Here is a 19,811-nt window from a genome sequence, read left to right as displayed (position 1 = left end):
CCTTCATTTATTGTCTGTGTAATAAAGAGCAAGATGACCTCTCTGAAGCACAGTTTTCTCATAGAGAAAATAGGGAAAATAATACCTACTTTCATAAGAGTCAAGTGTGAAATTTTTAGGAAATTTGCAAACCAGTTATTAAACACAGCCATTAATAAAAATTAATTTAAGTAAACTTACAATTAGATAAAATATATTAAAACACATGTATTACATGCTCAAAACAATTCACTTCTAATTTTTTCTACTATTTTTTACTATTATCTATGCCAAGGTTGCCAAACTATGGCCCACTACCTGTTCTTAGGAAGGGGAGAGTATGTACAGTGGCCATGAGGCAAAATTAGGACTTGTTCACGGGAAGGGCATTGATTGGTATGGCTATAACTAACACCGGGTGGATCTGAGAAGTGGCAGATGGGATAGAGGCATGATACGGATTTGAGAGAAATTTAAGATTTTGAATTGATAGGACCGATTCAATGTTATGGGACCTAGTAACAGAGGAGTGGTAAAACAGAGTCTCGGTTTCTGGCTTAACTAGGGGGAGTAGAGATCCTGATTGGCAATGATGATTTGATGACCATGATAGTGGCAATAGCTATTATATTCTGTGTGCTTACTCAGCATCCATTTTGCAGATGAGCAAACTGAAGTAAAAAAAGGAAGTAATTTTTCCATGGTCACATAATTAGCAAAGGTTGAAGGCAGGGTTCAAAGTCTTTATTTTATCCTCTTTACAAACTTACCTTCCAATATTGTAAGAGAAACTACATTCAAGATAGGCAATGAATTCAAAGTATGTAGAATTTGAGGTACCTGTGGGACATTAAATTGGTGATGTGTCTTAAGAAGTGTGAAATGCAGGTCCAGATATTAAGGGAGATGTCTGGGTTGGAGATAGAAATCACAGTCATTGCTGAATAGGTGGTCACTGAAGCTCAGCTGGCTGTTCCTTTCTCTTTTCCCACAGCCTTCAGAATAAGTGACTCTAGTGCATTAATCAGTAGCATCACTTGCCTAAGCCTGGTCACTAATATTACTTTATATTTGGTTAGTACTTCATGGTATAACTATACCATCACATACATATCTTAGTTGATCCTCATAGCAATTCTAATTTAATAAACAAGAAAGATATTATCCCCACCATACAGATTAAGTGAACAGTTTAAGATGACCACCATAACAGAGGATATTGTAAGACAGATACTCCCTCTTCTCTACCACAAGGTCTCTTTGCAATGTTTCCTTTTACCCAGACTGAATTTTAAAAGAAGCAGTTACAAACCTAGTTTCAATTGGTTTCTCAGATCTCTGAATTCTGGGTTGGAGAGAAATAGTGGGGATATTTGTTCTTAGAGAGTAGTAAATTATGAACAGCTTGTTGGGGGCATCGTTCCAAACTACTCCCCCTTCCCCCCAAATCATTGCATTTTTGAGCCTGCAATTAATCTAATACTATTCTAATATTATGTCACTCTTTACAACTCAAAAACTTATAATCCAACATCTCTAAAGAAGTAGCAGAGAAGTTTGTTTGCTAATAAGTTACTTGGTCATACTTTTGTCTACCAACCAAATGTTGTTATCTTCCTTTTTCCTTTTTGGGACATAGGCTGACAGACTCCTTCGGCTGCAACAAGCAGCAGAATTTTATTTGATGCAGATTGTTGAAATCCATACCTTTGTGGGCATTGCAAGTTTCAGTAGCAAAGGAGAGATCAGAGCCCAGCTACACCAAATTAACAGTGATGATGACCGAAAGCTGCTGGTTTCATATCTGCCCACCTCTGTGTCAGCTGGAGCAGAAGCCAGCATCTGTTCAGGGCTTAAGAAGGGATTTGAGGTAAGGTAGAGCTTCCTAAGCCTTGGATAACATCACTTTCCTTTCCTTCATTTAATATATGAGATTTCTTCTGATTAGGGGCAATCTGTGACAGTTGGTCATAACAGCCTCAACAATAGCAGAGTAGTGATAGATTATCTTTAAAGTCAGGAACCATGTCTTGTTCACCATTGTACTCCCTGTGCCTAGCAAAGCGTCTGATTTATAATAGTTGCTTGATAAATGCTTGTTGAAGGAATCAGTAAATAAATGAATACAATGGCCAAAACTAGAGGACTTAAATATCATCTGGGCACTTTCTAAACTGTCTCTATCCATTCTGGGACTGTCCTAGTTGTGGCCATTTTTACCTCTGGGTTTTCTAGTCAAAATCAACATATCTAGCTTCTGCCTATAGTAATACTAGACTTCAAACATATGGGAATGAAGTAAGGCCAGAGATATGTTTCAGGAATGGTAGAGTTCATCTAAATCAGCACAAGTTTATATTTAGCATCTGGGATGCAGCCACGCATCAGGCATCTGATAGCAAAACAAGACACATCAGCTTCTGTTCTTGATACCTATAGGTAAGTGTTTCTCAACCTTGGCTACCCATTGAAATCACCTGGGGATTAAAAATACTGATGCCTGGGTCTCACCCCAGAGATTCTGACTTAAGTGATCTGAGGTGTGGCTTAGCCACTATAAATTTTTAAAGCTCCGCATCTGATTCCAATGTGCAGTGAAGGTTGAGAACCTCTGCTCTAGGCCCTTTCATTGGTCACTTCCTGGATCTCAGAGTCAAGGCTCTCACCCATTAATGTACCCCATATCCTCTATGATGGACACTATTCTAAACTATGGGCATATCTTGGGGATTCAAACAGGAACAGTCCCTGCCCACAAGCAAACTGGGAGTAGCCTTTGGGTGACACGTGCTGTGATGGATGAGGTGAAGACTGAGAGGGGATGGGCACGGAGTCTAGGGAGCTACAGGGAACCTCAACGAGATGTGTGCCCCACTGGTGGGGAATTGGGAATGAGAGGTGAATTCTTTTCTGCTCAGTAAAACAATGTGCACTACAACTCCTCCCAAATGACTGATACTCTGTGTTCAGGTGGTAGAAAAACTGAATGGAAAAGCCTATGGCTCTGTTATGATATTAGTGACCAGTGGAGACGATGAGCATATCAGCAACTGCTTACTCACTGTACTGGACAGTGGTTCGACCATTCATTCCATTGCCCTAGGTTCATCTGTGGTCCAAAACCTGGAGGAATTATCACATCGTACAGGTAATAAATTTCTAAAAACATATCTTTTAGAGCATTTCCTTTTAACTGAAATATTCAAAGCACAACCATGAAACTCAGATTATATGGCTTAATTGAAAAAGTTAAAAGTTTTCTTAAAAATACACAAAATTCATTGCTATTATCTGTCAAAATTTTGTTGATTTTTTTTTTACATTTTCCCTAGAAATTCCCAATTAAATACATCCAATGAAAATAACATTTTTATAATTTCTTTGTTAAACCAGCCTGAGCATGTACAATCATTCAGCTAAAAAATATATTGAAGATTAAGTGCACTAACTTCTATGATAAGGACACACATCGTATTGTAAGATATATATCTTTTTTTGTTCTAAATGAGGCATAGAATAATTTTATCATATATTCCTTATATTCAGTAAAAACTGAGTATGCTGATTTGACAATGGAAATTTAGGTTTCATTGAATTTATTTTTTAAAATAATGTTTTCTGAATATAAAAATAAATAGCAATGTAAATAGATAGCAATTAACCCAAATTATCTAGGAATTACCTTAATTACAAGACTGGTTAATAAATATTGAGTTCTTATGTGCTGGACAGAGTTCTAGGCCCTCACAATACAGCTGGGAGTGGAACAGCTGAAACCACTAGCCTGCGCCCGCGTACCCTGTGGCTGTATAGGCTGTCATGCAAAGCAAGTTAAGCACAGCATCTCCTTCCCCAAAACTAACACTCTAGTGCAAAGAAGTTTGTTGGAAAAGGCCTAACATTTTATTTTTGTCTTATTTTATCTATTTTAACAGTTAACATCCCAATCATGTATTTCAGGAGGTTTAAAGTTCTTTGTTCCAGATAAATCAAACTCCAATAGCATGATTGATGCTTTCAGTAGAATTTCCTCTGGAACTGGAGACATTTTTCAGCAACGTATTCAGGTCAGAATTTTCTCAATGTTGTATTTACAGATGCGGGGTGGGATGGGAGAAGGAAGCAAGGGAAATAGATGAATTGTGCTGACTGCTCATTAACCTTATTTGAATATGTAACAGCCTGCGTGTGGAAGGCTGTCAATGAGCTTCTTGGCCTCACCAGAGCCAGGCTTCCTTTTCACCCAGCGTCTGTCCTTCTCAGCCCTAGGAGCCCTGGTCTGCAATTGCTACCTCAGCTTTTCAAGGTCTGTGAGCAGAGCTTGCTCCTTCCTGTGGCTCAAAATGCAGGTGTGGGCAGGGTGGAGATAAGGCCTAGAAGAAAAATAAGAAACTGCGTATTTAGTTTTAGTGCCATAATAACTTTCCATAAATCAGAATCCATCTTACTTTTTTGCTTAACGTCTTTGAAACTCCTCCTCCCTTGTATAAGGAGTATCAAATATTTCATTAAATTCTAAAAATTTTTAAATATCTCTTCGACTACGACAATTTACTTGATTTTTGTTCACAAAAGCTTCCTCTAGTCAAGCAGTTTTAAAGGGCCAACTTTTTTTCTTTTTAAGTACTTTAAAGATATTTTGGGAGCCGGCACGGTGGCTCATGCCTGTAATCCTAGCACTCTGGGAGGCCGAGGCGGGCGGATTGTTTGAGCTCAGGAGTTCGAGACCAGCCTGAGCAAGAGCGAGACCCTGTCTCTACTAAAAATAGAAAGAAATTATATGGACAGCTAAAAATATATATAGAAAAATTAGCCGGGCATGGTGGCGCATGCCTGTAGTCCCAGCTACTTGGGAGGCTGAGGCAGTAGGATTGCTTGAGCCCTGAAGTTTGAGGTTGCTGTGAGCTAGGCTGACGCCATGGCACTCACTCTAGCCCGAGCAACAGAGCAAGACTCTGTCTCAAAAAAAAAAAAAAAAAAAAAAAGATATTTTGGGCGTATCTGAATAGTTCTGAAGAAAATCCCATCTGTAGTTTCCTCACAGATGGTAAGTGAACCTGCCAAGTTTATGACTTGATGTGAACAATGCAGTCAGTAAATTATTGTTAGGATGTGTTTAACATAGAGATTATATGTACATAGTAAAGGTAATGACCACAATTCCACAATTAGAAGTAAAAAAATGTGAGTCATAAATGACAATATATTATTGCAAATTAGACTACAATCAGTTCTTCTGCTGATAATATTCAATAATCTTTATACTTATGATATCCTCTGTAATAATATGGACTAAAGACAACTGTTTAAAAAAGTAAAAAACAAATATAATGTAAAATATTATTCACGTGGGTTCAAATTAGCCTTAGCATTCCCCCAGCAGCTTCCCCCTAGCTGTTCCTATGCCCTTAGTCCTGCCATCGGGAACTATGATCAGGAACTATGTTTACGTCCCCTTCGGCAGCCCACGGTCCAGCACAGAACATGGCACAGTAGTCAGCAGTCCACAACCACTTTAAATTGAACAAATAATCCACAATGTCTTTGCTGTCATCCCCAGTATAATTTTATATGATTTCCAGGCTTGAGCAATTTTCACAAAGTGTTAATAAATTTTCAAAGTTATTTATAGACTTGTATCCATTGTGCATACACAGCGATTAAATGCAGGGGTTCTGATGTCAGTCCGCCTGGGTTTTATCCCAATTCCACTTCCTTGATATGGGACATTGGGGAGATTACTTCTCTAAGCCTAAATCTCATCTATAAAATGTGGATAACAATAACGCTTTTATCAGAGGGTTTTCATAAGGAACAAGTGAGATAACATATGAGAAGCATTTAGCACAGTGCCAGGCACATGTATTCACTCTGTACATGTTACACACAGGTGTGCCCATACATGCAAGCGCAGGTCTTACTGTGAATGGCTGAATGATGTTTTAAATATTCCCAAACCCTCCCCAAACCCATTTTTTCTTACTAAGATATGGAAAAGTATTTGGACAGATTACATACAAATTAATAAAATTTAAGCACATTTGCAAGTAAAAATTTCAAAAACTGTGTTATTATAATTGCTGATCTGAGACCAATGTTGATTTGGATGAGAAATAATATAACAGTTAAAATCACTTGGCAAAGCATAATGAAATGACACTTGCTTTAACTATAACGAAATATACCTACTAAACTCAAATAATAACCAATATTTTGCTTTGGCAAAGTATTTTTATATGAAAAATTATTTATATAATGATAGTACGTGTCAGAATTATTTTTACTTTAATTCATTTTTGTCATAAAAGTAAAGAAAAAGATGAAATGATTATTCATATGCCAAAAACTCTTACATATATTCTCTTTAACAGCTAGAAAGTATGAGTGAAAACGTTAAACCTCACCATCAATTGAAAAACACCGTGACTGTGGATAACAGTGTGGGCAATGACACTATCTTCCTAGTTACATGGCAGAGCAGTGGTCTCCCTGAAATTGTATTATTTGATCCTGATGGAAGAAAATACTACACAAATAATTTTATCACCAATCTAGCTCTTCGGACAGCTAGCCTTTGGATTCCAGGAACTGCTAAGGTAGGTGTTTTGAGCTTGTTCATAATGACATTTAGCCAACTATATGACTTTCAATTGAATCACAGGATTAAATGCATTGTGTAAAGAAAAATTTGTTTTGATATATCAAAACTTTAAATTTGAGAGAGTTTTGTTAATATCAAAAATTTAAGAGGAACAACTAAGGTACATTCAAAACTTTAAATGTTAGATACCAAATGCTTATCACTTCAACAGTGTAAATTAGTATTTCCACTAGTAGTACAAAAATTTTTTTCTAGCCTACATCTTTCTTTACATAATCCTTATAGACATACTCATCTATAGGCTTAAGAAAAATCCCTATCTAGAATTTGTAATATGAATACATGTAATCCATGTGTTTTTGAGTACCTACTATGTGTTTGGTCTTGTTCTAGTTACTTTTTTCTTTTTTTTTTTTTGAGACAGAGTCTCACTCTGTTGCCTGGGCTAGAGTGCCGTGGCGTCAGCCTAGCTCACAGCAACCTCAAACTCCTGGGTTCAAGCAATCCTACTGCCTCAGCCTCCCGAGTAGCTGGGACAACAGGCATGTGCCACCATGCCCGGCTAATTTTTTTTTTCTATATATATTTTTGGCTGTCCATATAATTTCTTTCTATTTTTAGTAAAGACGGGGTCTCGCTCTTGCTCAGGCTGGTCTCAAACTCCTGAGCTCAAACAATCCGCCCACCTCAGCCTCCCAAAGTGCTAGGATTACAGCCATGAGCCACTGTGCCTGGCTTTGTTCTAGTTACTTTACAATAAAATGTCATGGTAGGAGTAACCACAGGGTACTGTCAGAGCATACAAGAGGGTGGGAAAGAGAATGCTTCCTGGAAGTGAAGACATCAAAATGGAAATATAAGGAATAAAGGGGCCAGAAATTGTGTATGACATTCTGGGCAGAAGAAACAGCATTGAGAAAGTCTCCAAGACAAAGAACATGGTTGTTAATACAACTATGAGTAGTTTAATGGGGATGAACTTAGCACATAAGGTGGGGATATAGGTGAAGGAAGGAGAGGGGAGTGATGAGGCTAGACAAATACAGGAGCCATGTCAGCAAGGGCTCTGCACGACAATAAAGGGAACAGGGGCTTGAATCCTGAAGGTACTAGGAAACCACGAAAGTTCTAAGCAGGGCTGTGGATTGATCAGATGCGCTCTTGCACTGCCTGAATTCAGTGCCTTGTCACACACCGCCCCGGCCCCCGCTCCTATCACTGTTGACAGCCTGTTAACTGGCCTCCTTGATGCTGAATTGCCATCCCTCCCATCCTTTCTTCACCTCTATCAGAGTGATCCTTCTGATCAATCTGTCTCCTGCTTCAGGATGAAGTATAAGTGGTTACTTCACATACTGGGCCCTTCATGTTCTGGCTTCTGCCCAACTTGCGTCATACCTCTTCTCTCAAACATCCTATGCTCTGCTCCTACTGAACTTTTCTCCAAAGTCATCATGTTCTTTTCACACCTGTGCACAAGGGCCAGGGACACATTACCTACCTCTTGTTCCTATTGCCTTAGTCTGGATTAGGTGCCCCATATTGAAGCATTTATTACACCCAAAGAGAACTTTTTGATGTGAAGGGTCTGGCCTCATTCTGCATAGCACACTAATGCTATGATTTCAAGAAAGAATATAGAGAGAGCTAGATCCTGATGCTTGAATCATGACTTCACTGGAAAATTCGAACACAAAGGCTGGGTAGGGTGTGGAGCATCTTAACTCTCCACCTGAGTCACACCTTACCCACTGCTTTTCTGTTCTTCCTCCTGCTCTGTGGTGCTCCCCCTGTTATTTCCAGGGTTTAATAAGGAGTACTAGTTAGGGAAAAGCAATACATGTAGAACTTAATCAAAAGGATAAGTTTCTGCTACATTGTAATTTTAGCCTTTTTCTTTCAGACTTTCTTTTGTAGGTTTCTCCCATGTAGTCTAGGTAGGCAAGAGAATGGTGTTTAGCAGTATTTTTATAAATTACTTAACATAGACATTGTATAATCCTGATCTATTAAAATTAGTAGGTCCTTTTCTTGATCCCTATCAGTGTATGTGGTTTTTGTTGCTCGAGATTCCTGAGAATGGGAGTTTAGGGGGAGTGGAGGGAAAGAAGGCTGTTCTTGCCTTGCAGTCCAGGGTGTCCACATAAATCATAATGGTCCACTTAATTTGATTTAATTTTCTCAGTTAGGAAAATAAATAAAAACATTTAATCTCCTTTTGGGTAAAGAGGCTCAGATTAATATTTGAAAAGTACTTTGAAACTGGACACTTTTATCATTATGTTCTAAAACTATGAATCAAAATGTATCCTTCCCCACCCCAAATAAATCCATAAAATTCCCTAAGAATAAAATTGGTTTATACCATGAAAGCCATGTAAATATGAATTCAGTCATCCCTTAACCAATATTACTTTTCCTGACATCCTTTTGTAATATTTTAAAAAACTGCAACATCAACAAAAGAAGAGCAAAAAACCCTAGGGGGTTAGATGTATGCTTTAAAATTAGGTTTGATTTTTTTTTTTTCCTTCACACTTTACAAAACAAAAAGCCTTTGTTTTGCAGCCAGGACACTGGACTTACACACTGAACAATACCCACCATTCTCTGCAAGCCCTGAAAGTGACAGTGACCTCCCGTGCCTCCAGCTCAGCTGTGCCCCCAGTCACTGTGGAGGCCTTTGTGGAAAGAGACAGCACCCATTTTCCCCATCCCGTGATGATTTATGCCAATGTGAGAAAGGGGCTTTACCCCATTCTTAATGCTACTGTAACTGCCACAATTGAGCCAGAGACTGGAGATCCTGTCACTCTGAAACTTCTGGATGACGGAGCAGGTAACAAGGAATGTCATTCTGATTTTTCATGTTCTCAAGAGCTGTGGTGATATGATGCTATAGTATCTATATTAAGCTTATTTGTAAAATTCCTACAATTCAATTATTTTTCTCATTCAATCTTATCAGATTCTCAAATTCTCAGAGAATCACTGACAAACTGAGTCACTGCAGGCTGACTTGGGAAAAGAGTCCCTGTGAGGCTCCGCTCAGTGAGGTCACACAGGAACAGGCTTATATGTCCTTATGACACAGCCATATTCCTCTAAGACTCATCAGTTGTGCTATTCTCTGAAAGAACCAGATTGCACAGTTAAAATAGTAAATGAAAACTCAAGAAGGGAGATGCAGTGACAGTTAACCCATTTTTCCCCTTTGGACCCAGTTGTGAAGAAAAAATTGAAAATAGAACTTGTGACCCATGAGTCGACCCTGGCCTATTCCTTGGCTGAGTAGCTGGGCTGACAAGAGGGCACAGCCTATCTCTAGCACAGCCAGTGTCTTTGACATGTGTGATTTGGTCCCAAGAAGACCAGGCCCACAAGCCCAGAGGAATCAGGATAGAGATTTCCCTACCCCTGGGAAAATAAAGTAAAACAAAACAAAACCCTACCTCAAAGCTCTCATTCTGCACAGAGTTCAGAGCCTCATCATTATACATTACAGACAGCACAGCATCTGGCCAGGCAAACAGCAACACTTGGACTATTTCTCTTTAATTTTTTTTTTTTTTTTTACTTTTAAAAACAAACTCCTTTGTTGTTCCATGTTTCCTGTTCTGTTCTTTTCCTAAACTAAATTCTCAGAATGACAATAGACCTTGAGTCTATGTTGGCAGCCCTAAGTGTTTGATCTACTCATAAAATTATATTCTTTCACCCTGTTGTTTCCAAGTTAATCTTTTTTCAAGAGTCTTAGGTTTGGCAGCCCATTAGTATCTTGCCATGGCAATAGCCTATGACATTTATGAAACAAAAGTTCATTCAAAGGATTTTGGTTCAAGTCCACCTCAGAGGGATACCAGAGAAGTCTTCTTGTTTTGCTTATTGGAGTGGATCCAAATGAACTTCTCATGCTCTGATTGCTTATCCATGGCCGTACCTCTCATTTTTTGTTTACGGTTCAAAAATGCACTTTGTAGAATGTTTCTCCCTTGCTTGCGCAGCCTGTGGGCTGGCCTGGAGAACAGATGCTGCTCTTACGGAAAAGTACCTGATTCAGTTCAATAGGCTTTTATATGTATTCCCTAGAACCATTTTATTTGTTTGATGTCTAAATTTATACACTAATGAATGAAATAATGAGAAATACTACTCAAGCAGCAAAGTGTAAATTTAGTTTTTCCCCCCACATTACTTAACATACATGTACAAAGTAGTCTAATACTTATTAATATTTTTAAAATGGAAACAGTATTTATATGCTAAGTAAAATTAATGAATAATAAAATTTATACTTATAAAATGCTTTACAACTTAAAATGTACTTTCTCATGCATAGTCTCAAGTAATCCTCACAACTCTCAACCCTCTGAGATAAGTTACCTCCATTTTATAGATGAAAAAACTGAGGCTCAGATACATGAAGCTTCACAGCTACTAAGAGGCAGATCCAGACCTTAAAACCAAGTCTGCTGACTCCCAAGCCAAAATTCTTTCTCCATTTCTCTCTGCCTCAGTGATTAAAAGAGGTAGCTGTGATGACAGTGATATGCAGAGATTTTCCTTTGTTATTTCCCAACAAAGATAGACGTTATTAGTCATTAAACCACTAAACACCGGGGTTTGATATCTTTCCAATAGACAAAAAATTTTTGTAAGTCTACCTTGATAGTAAGATGTTCAACCCTTTTTATTTTATTTAAATATACTTTTACTTTTTTCATGTTAAATAGCTCTGCCTCTGCAGAGGGAAAAAAGGGGATTCTAGGGCACTTTAGCAATGACACAATGCTGGGGTGCAGGGCTGAGTGTGTGGTGTGAGAACTGAATTCACCTCTAGGATGGGACAAGCTGCTTGCCCAGTGTGACCACCTGCACTTGAATGGTGAGTGTGATCTGCATTTGGGCTAAGCTGGACCTCCCACTGCTGCCCTAGTGTCTAGGCCTTCCTGCCATTCAGTCATGGACTTGGCTTGGAATTGAACTGCTCTCTGAGGATTAATGCAAAAGGAAGGAAGTGTAGCACTGGCCAAGCTTTCAGAATACCCCCAAAGCAAGGCATAGTGGATGGAGCCAAATTCTGTCAAAGTCCAGATCATCAAGCCCCTTAGAATCTAGAGCAACTGTTCCGTGTATCTTCTAATGAGGAAATTAAATAATTTCATATTATGTTAACAACTACCAAAGTTTTTATCAGAGGTTCTTAATCAAATGGCTTGACAATGTTCATAAATCCTTGAAATTGTTAGAAAATATGTGTGTGCATATATAAATATATATATAAATAAACATATATATATATATATACACATATATATATATTTCCTGGGGACAAAATAGCTTTTATCTCAAAAGAGTCTGTGTTTAAGAATGTGCTTGGTTCCTATAAAAAACTAATATTATTTTCAGTGATACAAATGAGAGCTTTAAAGGTGATTATTAAGTGTTTTATTAACATTGAAGCAGATACAACTCATTCGCCTTTAGAAAATAGTTTCTCAGAGGTTAAGAAATCATAGGGAGAAATTATGGAACCATTGGGTTTTTAATCACCTGAGAATATCAAAAGAATAGGTATGACCATGATAATATATGCTAATGTGGGAAGAATAAGGGGAGTAAATCTTATTTTTAATGACTTAAGTATTAGTAATAAACTATGACAAGTGTTGACATTGAGTTTTTTTTATATATACAGGTGCTGATGTTATAAAAAATGATGGAATTTACTCGAGGTATTTTTTCTCCTTTGCTGTAAATGGTAGATATAGCTTGAAAGTGCACGCCAATCACTCTCCCAGCATAAGGACCCTCGTCCACTCTATTCCAGGGAGTCATGCTATGTATGTACCAGGTTACATAGCAAATGGTAAGAATCAGCCCTGTTATTTGAGTAATATCTTTTCATGTATATATCTCTGATGGGTATATGTGTTTGTATGTGTGTGTATGTATATCAGGCAGAGAGAGAGAGAGAAAGAGAGGTAAAAAAGAAAAGAAATTTCAAAACCCTTTATATTAAAGTCAATATATAGGCTGGTCTGAAGGTAGTGAGTTATCACTTGATTGTTCACAGTCAGTTACAGATTGAACTCCTTGTTCTACTACTTTCCCCCTTCCCCACTACTGCACTTGACTAGTCTTAAAAAAAAAAAAAAGAATAAAGTCAACATATGATTTGTTGACTGTCTCTTTAATCCTTATTGATTCATGGTAGTGGATAACAGGAAGGCCTTAGGTAATTCCCACAGATTATACCTACTTTCATTTTAGTCATTATTTTGACCTCTTTCTTGTTTCCTAGGAATTACTAACAAATAAAGAGATTTATTGAGTTTTCTGAGTTCCCACTCCTGTGTTTCCTCTACAGAGGTTTAGGCAAGAGAAAGAGGCAAAAAGTTGTTAGCAGTTGAAAGAAGGATGCAAATATTCCAAATAATCCACATGGGAAATGAGTTCCTGAATAAATACAAGCTTGGATATTATAGACAACTGAGTGATTCCTGAAGATGTTCTGTTTTCCTTCAAGATAAAAGGGCCACATAAATAGAAAACACATATATTTTTAAACACCATTATAATAGTTCCTGATAGGAAGCAGTGGTTAAAATATAACAGACAAACAGAAATATGTCATGCTATAGTTTTTAAAAACAGTCTCAAAAGAAAACGTTTCTAAGCATTTTTATTTCTAAAAATGCAGATTCTTTATGAATATTATTCATGTATTTTAGAAGTTATAACTAGTCATTTGGATTATTCCATAACATGATCCTATACTTTTTGTTCTGTATGTACTTTTCACTAGAAATAATCAAAGTGCTACAGTGGATTTTCATCTCCTGATCTTTTTTGTGTTGCCTAGAACACAATTTACTCTCACTTGTATTTAAAATAATTTGGATTACTTGAATAGTAATGCAAATCAATTTGCAAGGTAACATGGTTTTATTGCATAGATATGATTTTGTATCTAGATGTAACAGTTTGTTTCCAAATAGATATTCTCTCTTTTATTCATATGTATCATTTTTGAAGGCCTACCAGGTGACAGACTTAGTCCTAGGAACTTGGGATACCATGTAGAATAAGACCTGATCAAAGAGCTTGCAGGCTACTGACTCATCTGAGTATCTTTTTAAAATATGTGAGTTTAAAGGATGCAGATATTAGTATCTAGTATACAGTGAGATTGGAAAAGTAATGTTCAACTATGCTTTTATCTGTGTACTTCATATAGGCTCTTAAGAGCACAGAAAAGAGAAAGTTAGCTTTCCCTAAGCATGCCTACTATATGTAACATTTACTTTTTCAGCTCATTTTCAGGTGATGACCTTGAGCTGAATGCTGAGAGCTGTTCTATTTTCACACCACCAAATCCCCAGATATAGCAGCATCTGCAGCCTACCTCCCATTTTAGTCCTCATTTTTCCTGACTTCAGCAGTATCTGACATAGTCCATGGATCTCTCCTTTGCTATTTCTTGATTTCCATGATACCATACTCTCTTGATTACCTCTTATTCTCTGGAATTTTTTGTCAGGCTCTTTTTCCAGCTTCTCTTTTTCTACCAGACTTCTAAATGTGGGCAATTCTCAGAACTCAGTCCTCACAGTCTCACTCTACCTCTGGAGCCACATTGCCTGGGTTTGAAACCCACCTACTCCACTTACTAGCTGTGTGATCTGGGGCAAGTTACCTAGCTTTCGTGTCTCTCCCTTTCATCATCTATAAAAATGGGGGTGATAATTGTAACTTTCTCATGGCCTTGCTGGGAAAATTAAATATTTGATACATGTAAGGCACTTAGAACCATGCCTGGCACATAGTAGGCATTCGATATATAAGACTTATCATTATAGTTGAAATTATTAAATGATCTCACTTATCCACATGGCTTTAATAACATCTATAATATATGTCCACAATCTCCAAATTCATAATTTCAAAATTGTTAAATATAGCTAAAACCTTTTTTTTATTTTTGAGCTTAAAATCCATATCTAACTTGCTCATTAACATCTTGAAGTAGATGTTTTATAGGAATCACATACCTTGTAACTTAATTTTTGGTCTCTTTCTCCTTAGCCTGCTTCTCCTCCCAACTTGCTCATTTTAGAAACCTGCGGGCTACCTTTTTTTTTTGTTTTAACCAATTTTCTCTTCTTCATCATTTCATTTTCAAATAATCACTAGCTTTTGCCAATTTTGTCTCCAAAATACATCTTGAACTGCCTCTCTTGCCTCTTCTCCACCGCTATCACCCACTCCATGCTGCCATCTTCTCTCACCTGGACTAGTGAATGACTGTCTGGCCTCGCTGCTGACTGTGCTTTAATTCATTCTCCACTGAGCAGCCAGAGTGACCTGTTAGGAATCAAATGTAAGCATGTCACTCCCCTGCTTCCCTGCAGCATGTAACATTAAAATCTAAAACTGCTGCACTGGCCCAGGAGGTCCTGCATGAACTTTTCTCTCCTGCCTCATCTCAAACTACTCTCCTTTCTCTAATTTCATTTTTCTAACTTGAAAGCTCTTCTGCACCTCAGGCTTTTTCACCAGCTTTTTCCTCTCTCTGGGATGTTCTTCCTTCCACTCTTTACCTGTTTGACTCCTACTCAACCTTTAGGAGACCTTTCAATGTTACTTCCTTGATACCACTCTAAATTATGGACCTGTTATTTTCTTTCATAGCATTCTGCCTTCTTGCCTTCTTACACTTATCACAATTTGTAAATAGGTTTATCAATATGATTAACATGACTATAAATTCCATCAGGGATACCATATTGTCCATGATTACTGGCACAGTGTATGCCCTCAACAAATATTTATTGAATGAATGGATGAATGAATGAATGATTGAATAAATAAACCCAGTTACTATTCTAAAGATGTAGTAAAGAAAAAAAAATGGTTTAAAAGAGTCACTTAATAATTTGTCAAGAACAAACTATCCAGGAGATTTGTAATTTGTTGTTTGGGCTATTCTTTTCTTTTGTGTCCCAGGTAACATTCAGATGAATGCCCCAAGGAAGTCAGTGGGCAGAAGTGAGGAGGAGCAAAAGTGGGGCTTTAGCCGAGTAAGCTCAGGGGGCTCCTTTTCTGTCTTGGGAGTTCCAACCGGCCTCCATACTGATGTGTTTCCACCCTGCAAAATTATTGACCTGGAAGCTATAAAAGCGGAAGAGGAGTTGACCCTATCTTGGACAGCACCCGGAGAAGACTTTGATCAGGGACAAGGTAGGTTTGCTCATTTCATTACCTATTTTTCCACAACATAGCATTTCTAATAACTATGTCAGGGGTTAGTTGGATGAAATTAGATTTGGGGTTTAGAGCTGAAAAATCTTCATAGAGTTGTCATGAAAAGCTCTGAGTTGCTGATAAAGCCTTAAATCTTAGAGTGCAAGGAGAGTGAGTCAGCTGCCCCAGGATTAAAGAAGTCCTGGTTAACTCACTGACACTAATCATTCAGAAACCTTGATAGGACCATATATACCACGAGTATGGAGTATGGCAGTCTTTTCACCAGAAATGGGTTCTGTATTACAGAGCATGTGCTTTCCAATACTGGAGGCAATTACTTTTCTGAAAATTGGATAGTGAATATTTGTTCATATATTTACACGTCAGGTTTAGGGGAATATTTCCCATAACTCTTGCAAACCATGGTGCATTTTTCTCTCCCACTTCTGGCCATCATTTTTATTAAGAAGGCTGGGATCAATACCCTGATTCAAGGCTTTCTTATCTTTGCATGGGTAAACATTAATGGCATACATTCTTCTACTTTCCTTTTTCTAAGGCTTATGTTAACTTGCAGGCTTCCTCCTACATTATCTTTTTTCCAGATTTTTACTCAATTGTCACAACATTATTTATTAAGAAATTTTTTATTTCCCCCCACTTATTTGAATTCCACCTTAATCATATACTAAATTCCTGAATTTATTTGGGCCTATTTTTGTATATAAGTCTATTTATGCACCTGTACCACAGTGTCTTAATAATTGAGGCATTATAGTGTTTTTATATCTGGTAGGGTTGGTCCTTCCACATTGCTATGTTTTAGACTTTATATGCCCATTTTTGATTATTTACTTTCCATATGAACTTTATAATAAGCTTGACTAGTTAAAGCATAAACTAGAGGCATTTTTAATAGAATCACATGAAATTTACAAAATAACTTAGGGAAAATTACATCTTTATTGTACTGAATCTTGCTTTTCAAAAAACATAAGTCCTCTTGTTCAGGTTTTACTATGAGTCCTTATGTAGTGTTCTAAAGTTTTGCTCATATTCATATTTCTTATTATGTTTATTCCTAGGTATTTTAACTTTTTGTTGCTATTCTCATTAATCATTTCTAATAAACTAGAAAAATTACTCAAGGTGACTTAACCTTCACATTTATATTTTTTAAATTTCAGCTACAAGCTATGAAATAAGAATGAGTAAAAATCTACAGAATATTCAAGATGACTTTAACAATGCTATTTTGGTGAATACGTCAAATCTAAATCCTCAGGAAGCTGGCACCAGAGAGATATTTACATTCTCACCCAAACTTTTCACAAATGGACCTGAACATCAACCCAATGGAGAGACACAAGAAAGCCACAGAGTTTATGTGGCAATACGAGCAGTGGATAGTAATTCCTTAAAGTCTGCTGTATCTAACATTGCCCAGACATCTCTGTTTATCCCCCCAAATTCTGCTCCTGTACCTGCCAGAGATTATCTAATATTGAAAGGAGTTTTAACAGTAATGGGTTTGATAGGAATCATTTGCCTTATTATAGTTGGAACACACTGTACTGTAAATAGGAAAAAGAGAGCAGACAAGAAAGAGAATAGAAGAAAATTGCTATGAACAAATGTATAGAATACTTTCCTCCTTAGTAAGACCTGTGGCCTTTGCACTTTGCAAATTATACCAACAAAGTCAAATTAACGTCAAAACTGTACTAAAATGCATTGGGTATTTTATAATACAGATCAGATTTTGACATAGTAAATAAACAAAAAATTCTTTTATAATACTCATTTTGGGGGGGGATTAGAAAACTCCTTGCCTTTGGCTACGGAAAAATAATAAATTATTCTTCAAAGTAATGTCTTTAAAGGCAAGGCAAGGGCAAAGTTGAGTCAGAGTCAAGAAAAGCTTATTTTATTGAAGTGAAAAAACAGCCCCTAGTAGAGAAAAGGGGGTTAGATCTGAATTATGCAGTATAACTGTCCATATGAAGTAATTGAAGCAATCATTTAGTTGCTTCGATTAATTTTCCATTTCTCCTTATCTGTACAGAACAGGTTGCTTGTTTACAGCTGAAGATCAAGCTGCACTTTATGTATGAATCTCCTGTCATAAAGTTCTTTACCTCTTGCCATTTGGTTAAATATACTACAGATCAAATCCACCACTAGCGCTCAAAGATCTTTTTCGCTGTAAGAGATAACCTTAAAATGTGGGTATTATCCTTGTCCTTTCAAACTGGTTTTGTAACAAAAGTCTATTGAATTTATTGTTTATAAATTTCTACTCCCATCAAAACAGCTTTCCAAGTTATTGCCTTGGGTATTATTAGATGAAAATAGTTATAGCTCTCATAAGGCTTTAAGTAGGGAATGAAAGACAGTGTTCTGAGCTTATTTTAGTACATACATAGACCAAACAGTTTTATTCAATTTCAACCAAAGAAGAAGTCAAATAGGAGAGACTGACCTTTGGAAATGGTCAGCTAGTTCTGTTCTTTGATTAAATAGGAGTCTAGAATCTTTTCTCCATCAAGAGCTATTTACCAAGGGCAGGGGATGAGACAGGTCATAAGGAAATAAAAAGCATCTTTCATCTAATTTTACTTCCTCTTATTTTTTTAAAGATTATTAAACAATAGAATCATTTGCTTTTTAAATTAGAGAGCTTAAAATTTTATTGAATAAATACAAGTAATAATATGCAATAGATCTAAGTTTTATAACCAGAGCCAATTGAGAATAAAAATTAGATTATGTTTTGGGGTGGTGGAGAGGCAAATGTGGGGAATTGGGACAGGAAGAAAGAGACAGCATGAAGTTCCAAGTGAGAGACTCAGAGCAGTGCTGGGCAGAAAAAAAAACATAAAATCTTCCGAACCAGGACACCTCCCTGTACTTTATGCCACAGCCCATGTCTGGTCTGTTACCTTCTAAGTCTCACAGTGCCTAAATTTTTGCAGTTGGGAACTTCAAGACCCTTGGAGCCCTGTTCCTAGCTTGGCAGTCAGTCAGTCCCTCCTTCCCCTGTTGCAATTATACCTGTTAGCCTGGAATTTGCTACTCTTTAGTTTCAATCTTGGCTAGTGGAATACAGAGACAGGGTGTGGTGGGTTTCAAGTCCTCAAATATTTTCCTCATTTTGCAGACAGGAAAATGGAGGGTTCAGTGAGTAATTCAAAGTTCTATGCTGATTAATGGCAAAACTACACAGAAGTAGAGCCATGTTCTAAGACCACTCCTGTCTATTTAAGAAGGTGTGGATGCCAGGGATTCTACCTAGAGATATTTAACTCTTTCAAGATCAATTAGCAGAAAAGCAGATATAGCTTTAAAGAAACTTGGTGGGGTTTTATTACTGTTGTTTTCCGTTTTATAAATTTAGGAATGGAATAAATGGATTTACGTCCAGAAATTAGTGAAGTGTAGGAGACAAAACTAAGGATTCTAAATGCATTGAAGTAACAAACAAATATAACATGGTAGAAAGGCTGATGTCATGAAGTGGGTAGGGTAAACAATATTCAGTGGCTGTAAGGAGTGAAAACATCAGACAACAAGAAAGATGTGGTAAATGTAGAAAAATAATAGATTTAGAGATCCCAGCAATAGATAGAACAGAGTCATTGTAAAGGCCCTGTTGATCCTGAATAAATGATAAAAAATAGAAACAGAAGAACTGGACCAAATAGAATGAGGAACTATGAAGCACTGGTTGCTTCTGGAATACCATATAAACAGTGTTATCATTGAAGTTTTGACCTGAGATTGCATGAGGAGGAAAATTCTGGGCCAGATGCATAGTTACCTGAGAGAGAGAAGAAAAGTCTATGGATTGAGGGCAATATAGGCAGATATTGTTATCTTTAAATGCCAGAATAGTCATTGTTATACAGTAGATGGAAATTTGTTCTGGAAATTGAAGAGAATGTTAACTCTCTAATTTTTTTTTTTAGATTTTTTTTTTTAC

General features: G+C 37.1%; 1 protein-coding gene and 1 long non-coding RNA gene across 2 annotated transcripts in view; one reads left to right on the top strand and one right to left on the bottom strand.

The window, feature by feature from the left end:
* The window catches only part of LOC123635445 (calcium-activated chloride channel regulator 2), a 30,363-nt gene extending 11,859 nt beyond the window's left edge, over positions 1-18,504 (top strand). The window contains exons 7-14 of the mRNA XM_045547603.1: positions 1,619-1,849; positions 2,950-3,127; positions 3,940-4,046; positions 6,351-6,575; positions 9,149-9,419; positions 12,279-12,449; positions 15,590-15,823; positions 17,017-18,504. Coding sequence (XP_045403559.1) covers positions 1,619-1,849; positions 2,950-3,127; positions 3,940-4,046; positions 6,351-6,575; positions 9,149-9,419; positions 12,279-12,449; positions 15,590-15,823; positions 17,017-17,459 — 1,860 coding nt within the window. The 3' untranslated portion in view covers positions 17,460-18,504. The remainder of the gene's footprint in view (positions 1-1,618; positions 1,850-2,949; positions 3,128-3,939; positions 4,047-6,350; positions 6,576-9,148; positions 9,420-12,278; positions 12,450-15,589; positions 15,824-17,016) is intronic.
* The window catches only part of LOC123635448, a 96,919-nt gene that overhangs the window by 15,456 nt on the left and 61,652 nt on the right, over positions 1-19,811 (bottom strand). The window lies entirely within an intron of this gene.

This window comes from Lemur catta, chromosome 3, assembly GCF_020740605.2.
Source record: "Lemur catta isolate mLemCat1 chromosome 3, mLemCat1.pri, whole genome shotgun sequence".
NCBI lineage: Eukaryota > Metazoa > Chordata > Mammalia > Primates > Lemuridae > Lemur > Lemur catta.
Note: the sequence above shows the minus strand (reverse complement) of the source record. Positions and strands in the feature narration are given on the sequence as shown.